General features: G+C 47.9%; 1 protein-coding gene across 2 annotated transcripts; it reads left to right on the top strand.

Moving 5' to 3' along the window:
- The first annotated feature begins 740 nt into the window (after nucleotides 1–740).
- On the top strand, nucleotides 741–5,027 carry SOCS2 (suppressor of cytokine signaling 2). Of its 2 annotated transcripts, XM_036761785.1 has the most exons (4): nucleotides 741–882; nucleotides 1,064–1,233; nucleotides 1,365–1,733; nucleotides 3,937–4,546. In XM_036761785.1, the coding sequence occupies exons 3-4, from the start codon at nucleotides 1,595–1,597 to the stop codon at nucleotides 4,392–4,394; spliced, it is 597 nt and encodes a 198-aa protein (XP_036617680.1). In that variant the 5' UTR covers nucleotides 741–882; nucleotides 1,064–1,233; nucleotides 1,365–1,594; the 3' UTR covers nucleotides 4,395–4,546. The 2 variants fall into 2 exon arrangements, with proteins under 2 accessions (XP_036617680.1, XP_036617682.1); XM_036761787.1 differs by lacking the exon at nucleotides 1,064–1,233 and having other exon boundaries at nucleotides 3,937–5,027.
- The last annotated feature ends 2,581 nt before the right edge of the window (nucleotides 5,028–7,608 follow it).

Raw genomic sequence — 7,608 nt, 5'->3', positions numbered from 1 at the left:
CAATCTGCCTTCCTGGCGTCCCGACGTCTCCCGGGAATGTACCCCCTACACCCCTGACTCTGAATTCTCATTCAAATTAATAATCCTTCTAATAACCTGACCTCCTGCCCCTCCTTCCCTCCCAGCCTCGCTCCCACCCCCTTCCCCTCCTCCTTCCCACCAGCCAGAGGGAAACCCGGGAAGCTGCTGGAGGGAGATGGGAGGGAAACAAAGTGGGGGGGGCGAGGTGGGGGGTGGCGGAGAGGAAGGACACGGTCCCTTGGGCTTTTGGCCGTCGCTTGCTGAGGGAGTTCCAGTCACCCTCAGCGCCACCGCCACGCTCCGGGTCTGCCGCCTCCCCGGGCATCTCGGTGCTTTATTGAACATCCGGGGGGGGGGGAACTTGGGCAGACACCCCTCCTCTCCCTCCGCCCCATGTCCACTGGGGAGACAGCCTGGGTTAGAGGAGGAGGAGAGGGAGGAGGAGGAAGAGGAGGAAGGAGGCGGCCAAGGTAAGGGCACAGCGTACATTTCAGTTTCCAGGGCGCACGCTCGCACGGCCCTAGCGCCTCCTGGTCCCCCAGCCCCATGTGGTTAGGGAGGGTCGATTCCTCGACAGCGCCGGCGGCTGCAACAGCACCGGCTGCCTGAGCTGGAGCTGCCACAGCTGCCTCCCCGGGAGCCCGAGAGAAGGAGGAGGAGGGAGGAAAGGAAGGAAGGAAGGAGAAAGGGAGGGAGGGAGGGTGAAAACCAAAGAAATCTCTCGGGCAGGGATGTGACCATTCGTTCCTTTCAATGTCACGGGCTTCGATTCCCCCTCCTTGGGGAAAATCGGCGCCTTAGTGTGAGAAAGAAGACTTCACTGTCCAGCAGACCGCAGAGGGCTCCCAGGCTGGGGACCAGGTTTGTAGCGGGCTTGCTTCTCTCCACCCCCTCCCACCTCACACTCCCAAGGGTGCCTCGACCTCTGTAGTGCTGCTTTTGGGGTGGGGGGCTGGCGCCCTTGGTAACCTTGCTCCCTTGTCTCCACTGGCCGCCCTTCCTTACGTGCCCTTGAAACCCGCCCCCCCCCCCCCCCACCCAGGTTGCAGGTGACTCGCCTCCCTCCCGAGAAAGCCTGAAAGCGTCGGGCTGGAGCTTCCCCACCTCCGCGCCTCATCCTTCAGCACTCCGTCTTTCTCCAGAACCTCTTATCCCGCCCCATCCCCCAGCCACCTTGGCCAAGGTGGAACCTGGATGCTCCCCGTGTTAGAGGTGTGCTGCTGCTTGGTACAGGGAGGGGTGGTGAGAGTCGAGTCTGAATGAGTCTCTGCTCGACCTCCCAAGGAGGTGGTCTCACCCTGATTCTCTCTCTCTTTGTCCCCTCTCCTCTTTTCTCATTGCAGGCGAATAGAGGGTGACGGTGTGGTGGGGGACTTTTCCATCCTCCTGCCCCGCACTGGGGAGGAAAAGCTGCCAGAATCCCCTTCCTCACCAGCTTGGCTTTCTCCTCGGGAGGTGTTTTGACAATCCCCTTGACTTCAAGGAAGGACTGACGGCCCACTCAGACCCCACATCGTCTTCCTCTGAGCCCCGGTTTGGGTGGCAACTTCTCAGTCGTGGTGACCCTTTCCCCATGACCCTAAGGTCCCACGAGTCCACCGTGGATGGTGCGGAAGGGACCCGAAGCCGGTGGGGGGCGGCAGGTACAGCAGAGGAGCAGCCCTCGGAAGTGGTGCGTTTGGCTACAGCCATGCGGGAACTGAGCCAGGCAGGTAGGTGAGGGGATGAGACAAAGAAAGAACAAGGGTCAGTGTTCCAGTCTGCTGAACTCAGGTCAGCTAATCTTAGGGCAAAGACATCAGCATCTCAGGAAACTGAGGCGGGGCCAGCCAGGGAAGGGAGTAAGAGGGCAGAGACAGTCACAACTTCACCTTGCAGCGTCACCCCACCCCCCCAGCTACACCCTCCACATCCAGGGAGTCTGGAGAAGGTGAGAGAGGGGGGAGACGGCCCACTTTCGGAGCTTCGAGCAACTGGCAAAGGATGTGCTCCTCTCCTGGGTTTCACCCGAGGTACATGCGAAAAAGTGCTTGAAGGCCAAGGACTTGGGTTCAAGTCCCACCAATGACAAGTTATCTAAACTCCCGGCCCTCAGCTTCTGCAAAATGATGGGCTGTTTCTAAGGTTCCTTCCAGGTCTACATGCACGATCCTTGGGGATCTGGAAAGGGTCAGTTAGAGAACGATTAGGTCCTGGGGAAGAACTCAGGGGGGGGAAGGAATTACTTAGAAGCAGAGCAGGCTTGTGCCATCCCTTCGACCTAGAATAGCCTTCTTCCCCAAGGAATCTTGTGTCCAGGAGGGGACGGAAATAAATCTGAAACTGGGCAGGAAGGAGTCATCTGCCTAGCTTCTCGGTCGGTGGCTGTCCGCCCCTTTGGCGGGTGCCTAGCCTGGGAGCCGACTGGGAAGTCCTGGCTGTCCCTGGAGCTTCAGTTTCCAGGCTGCTGCCGAATTCCTGGGGTAGAGCTGTAGCCAGCCGGATGGGCCAAGCCGAAGAGGGGCAGTCTGCCGTCAGGCAGCAGTGGATTAGCTTGAAGTTGTGAGGGTGGGGAGAGTAGGGAAAGCTAGTGCCTCCCAGCACAGGCTGCTGCCCCCGACCCTCTTTGTAAAGTGCTGCTCACCATCTCCCCTTGGCATCTCAAAGAGAAAGCAAAAATGTCTATATGTTCTTATCATTGCTGCTATTTTGCAATATACCCCCCAGCCTTTGTGCTGTATTTAGTTTCACTATGGGGGTGGGAGGGGGGCCTGACTGCAGGCTGTCTTTCCAAGGTCTAGGGAGACTTTTGCAGCACCCGGGAGAAAGGGAGAGAGGTAGGTGATTTTGCAGCCAAACCAGCTGCTGCTGCAGCCGCTCCATTGCAAATCATGCAGGGTTCTTCGCCTCCAGCAGGGGAAGAAGGGCTGCCAAGGAGGGAAGCGGGGACAGAGGCCAAACTCCTCAAACCACAGAGGGACTCTGGTTTACCTCTGTTAGAGAGGCAGAACTGGGTGCAGGCAGATTAAAAAGAGGAGACCGCCCTGGTTTACTGTCAGGTTTTACGAGAGGTGAAGCCAAGCAAAGTCCAAAGGAATAAAATTGTTCTAAGGAAGTACTGAGTTTTCTGCGAGGTTGCACACTGGGTTTCTTTTTATTGAGTGATAAGGCTATTTAAAAAAAAAGTGGCCGTAATCGAAGCAATAATGAGGAGTGGTTTTCTATGCTCTCTTTCTCTCTAATATGTACAATATGTACAATGTGCATGTATGTATATGATATATACACTATATGATAATATATAGTATATCATAATAATATATAATGTATATTATGTATAAACTTTGGGCGGGGGAGATACGCTTAAAGAAATGAGCTTCGGCCCTCCTTGAATAAAGACAGGAATGAATTTAAATGTTCTTCTCAGGGAGAAAAATAGAACTTAGAATTCTCCCCAGAGATGAAAGCACAGGTAACATGAAATATTTCCTTGATGATACACAGGGGGTCTTCAACAGAATTACCAGTGTTGGAAATTGTGCCTATGAATCATTGAATTTTGATCTTATTAACTTCATAAAAGTGAAAAAAAATTGGGGGTTGTTGTAGGTCTTCTGAAAGAAAAGTAACTTAATTTGAAAAGTTGGGTTTTTTTTAAAGGTTTTAACTTAGAAAAAGTCCATTAAGATGAAGGCTTTTATTTAGAGGAATAAAGTCTCCATTCGGCATCCCTAAAATCAAACAGATTCAAAACTTCCTTAAAGTTCTCCCAAACTGAAATTCTGGCAGCCTGTGAAGGAAATGTTTTCCCTTTGTAAACTTTCTTTAGAAAGGAGGAAGATTTTTTCCTTGCAATGATTTCTCTCCTGTGATAACTGGTTAGAATAATCCACTCACATCTCTTCTCCTTTTTTTCTTTTTAAACACCAACCTCAGGGTGGTACTGGGGAAGCATGACTGTTAATGAAGCCAAAGAAAAATTAAAAGACGCCCCCGAAGGAACCTTCCTGATCAGGGACAGCTCTCATTCCGACTACTTGCTCACTATATCTGTTAAAACCTCAGCGGGACCGACCAATCTGCGAATAGAATACCAGGATGGGAAATTTAGATTGGACTCCATCATCTGCGTCAAATCCAGGCTGAAACAATTTGATAGCGTGGTACATCTAATTGAATACTACGTGCGAACTTGCAGGGACAAGAGGACGGGTGCCGAAACCCCTCGGAATGGGACCGTGCATCTGTACTTGACAAAACCCCTCTATACTTCCACTCCAACCCTTCAGCATCTCTGTAGACTCTCTATAAACAAATGTACAACTAAGATCTGGGAATTGCCTTTACCAACAAGACTAAAAGATTACTTGAAAGAATATCAATACCAGGTATAAGTTTCTCTCTTTTTTCTAAACACGCCTCATGTACAATCTTCTCTGAATGCAGCTATGTTAAGAGAGCCAAATCATCATAGCCCCGGCTAGCCACGTGTCCAATTGAGAAATGGGATTTCCCCGTAAGAACAACTGCAGTCAAATGAATTTAAATGTCCAAGGAAGGCTGGGGGTGGGGTGGGGGTGGGAACAAGTTAACATTATTAAAATCCTCATCAGTATTCTCATCTGAGTGACTTTACCCCGACAACGCTAAATGAGTCTCTCCCTTTTTTATGATTGAGTGTTTGGTGGTACATTTGCTAATCTGAGGATTGGGGAAACCTCTTTTTTTTTAACAGGTCATTTTTGTGTGTGGGCTCTTAGCCGTCGGGGTGTCAAGGGTACATGCTGCCAGGTGTCTAGCTGATGTTAAAGCTCAGAGCTGGCACCAAAAGAACTGGAAAGGGAGAAGCCGAGACGGGGCTGCTCACAACTCACTTGCCTGATGGTCAAGTGCTGTCTTAGGATGTCTATTTTACATTCTGGTGTACTTGTTTAGAGTTTTTTTTGTTCTTGTTAAACAGAACATGCTTGTCAGTATTTATCTTTTGTTTTATACCATTCACCAAACCCAAAAGAGTGACCGTGAAATCTTGTATTTGTCTTCTGACTCCAAACAGTCGACGATCTTGTGTGAGTAGGAGAGTACTGTAGCCCTTTATTTTAAAAAGGAGCCTTACTTCAGAAACATTTCAAACTGGTGCAAATGGATTTTGATTTTCCTTGTTTTTTTTTTTTTTAAAAAAAAAGGCTAAATACAAGAATGTCACGCTCCACAGGTGCAACTGAGACCATGGTGATGAAAACAATGTTTTATCCTTGCTAAAGTAGCCAGGTCCTGACCTGTGGCCATTTTCACTTGTTTGGAAATGGCTCTAAAAATCAATGTCTGGGTCGTCCTTGAGTTGCCTGGCCACAGAGAATGGTCAGTTGTCTGCCTTCTACGGCGTAGAGTACTTTGGACTTCATTTTCTTCCAGATGCAGGGGGACATGGGCCTGTTTTCTTTTTCCCAAAGTGTTTATCCACAGCTGTTACTGAGTATCCAACTTCGATTAGAATGTACTAAATAAAACAAACGCCTTTTCCAAGCTGCCCTCCTTCCTTCCGAGTTGTAGAGGCTGTAGAGAACATCACGCTGACACACAAATAAATTCTGGTCGTACGAATCTCCGTCCCGGTTGCGCTGCAGAACAGACTTTGAGAAATAAGAGAGAAAGAGGACCCAGGCTTTCTGGAAAGCTCCGTGTGGATGGGGCTTTTCAAAATAATAACAGTAGCTTATGTTTATAGAGGACTTTAAGGTTTACAAAATTGCTTTACTTAACGTTCTCATTTGAGCCTCACAACTGTCCTACGAAATAGGTGCTATGTTTATATCCATTTTACAGAGAAGGAGACAGACTTTGCAAGCCTAAGGGTGACGTAGCTAGTAAGTGTCTGAGGCAGGATTCAAACCCGAGTCTTCCTCGATCCTAGTCTAGTATTCTGTGGTTGTTGACTGTGCACAAGAGAAGTGGTTTGTAATTTCTTTTAAACACCGTAGCTGGAATGATAAAATAATAGTAAAATATTTATGAAAATAATAATAAAATAGAAATTTAATAGATTAATAGGACAACTTGATAGAAATAAATGCTCTGATAGTAAAATAAAAATCAAAAGTTGCCACTCATTTTCTCTAGATGGTCTCACCTTGACGATTGTATACCCCAAGACTCCTCTGTGGTTGGGGTGCTTTTCCTCTTCCTAATTTACTGCTTTGTGTGGTAGGTGAATCATGATGTACCTACACTAGAAAACTCAGCTGTTAGGCACTATGGTGCTAAGGGTTGGTTTATCAGTCAACCACCAACCATTTATTAGGTTCATACCATGTGTCAGGCACAGCGCTAGGGTCAGGGGATGTGAAGATAAACAAAATGCCTTCTACCTTCAATGAGCTTACATTCTTTTGGGAATAACATCTCTTGTCACTTTTCTTAGTATTTCCAACTTTGAAATGGGTTGAATGACACCTTCCCTTTGTAACCTTCCTTGGCTCCTGTGAGAAATGTTTATAAAGGGCTGTGGTGTTAGGGGGAAAATTCATCTCTGCGCCTGTAGATAGCATTCTTCAACAAAAGGGTTGGCTCTTAAGGATTTATATGGAGTTTAAGTTGTGGTCTGATAGTTAAAATGGGTCAATTAATTTGATGTGATCTTGGGAATATGTGGAGAATCCTAAATTCAGAGCTGGAAGGGACCTTAGAAGCCATTGTGCAACCCCCTCCCCCACAATCCCCCCATTTTACAGGTGAACTGAAACCCAGAAAAATTAGTTGACTTACCCAGGGTCACACAGGTAATAAATAGCTAACTGGTCCAGGATTCAAACCCAGGCCCTCTGACTCCAAATACAATGCTCTCTTATTTGAACCCAGGTCTTAGGATCATAGATTTAAAGCTGGAAGAGACCAGCTAGACTAGTTCATTTTACTGGTGAAGAAACTAAGCTTTCACCTGCATAGGTGAGGTGATAGGCCACATAAGTAGTAAGTGTCAGAGTCAGAATTTGAACCCAAGTCTTTTGTATTCTAAACTAACCCTCTTCCCTTCTATGGAAGGAGTGTCTCCACTTGAAGTGGGACTCATGCTTAGTTTATTATATCTCCACCCTTGGACCCTTATATTGTCTGACACAGGATGTTTAGAAGGGTAGTTGGGCAAGAATTTCCCAAATTTTGTGCCAAGTAGTTTTTATTTTATTTTCTCTGATTCTTTTTGTAGCTTTTCCCCTCTTGTTAGCACCTATTCTTTTGAGGGTCTCCAGGATGGAGGTATGTGGGTGACTGGAGACAGGCCTGCCATGCCACTTGCTGCTCTAAGACAGCCTTTCATGGTTACTGGGCAGAACTACCCAATGGAAGGATCAACGGAGTTTTGTGTCATGCTGACAGAGTAGAGTGGGGTGGGGGGTAGGGTAGGGTTCATGATGCCCAGCCCATCTCTGCCATGTGTTTAGAAATTGGGTGCTCTCTTATTTCAAGCTCCCCTCCCCTGACAGGGGAGAAGCCTTTTGGATTTGAGATCTAAGAAGCATTCCAATCATGTCCTAGCCCTTGGGTTCCTGGAAAGGTCCTCTCCAGAATGAACTGCCGGGTATTTTTAAATGGGTCTAGTTGAACAGGTTG

The sequence above is a fragment of the Trichosurus vulpecula genome, chromosome 5 (assembly GCF_011100635.1).
Source record: "Trichosurus vulpecula isolate mTriVul1 chromosome 5, mTriVul1.pri, whole genome shotgun sequence".
NCBI lineage: Eukaryota > Metazoa > Chordata > Mammalia > Diprotodontia > Phalangeridae > Trichosurus > Trichosurus vulpecula.
The sequence above is the reverse complement of the archived record's forward strand: the minus strand, read 5'-3'. Positions and strand labels throughout refer to the sequence as shown.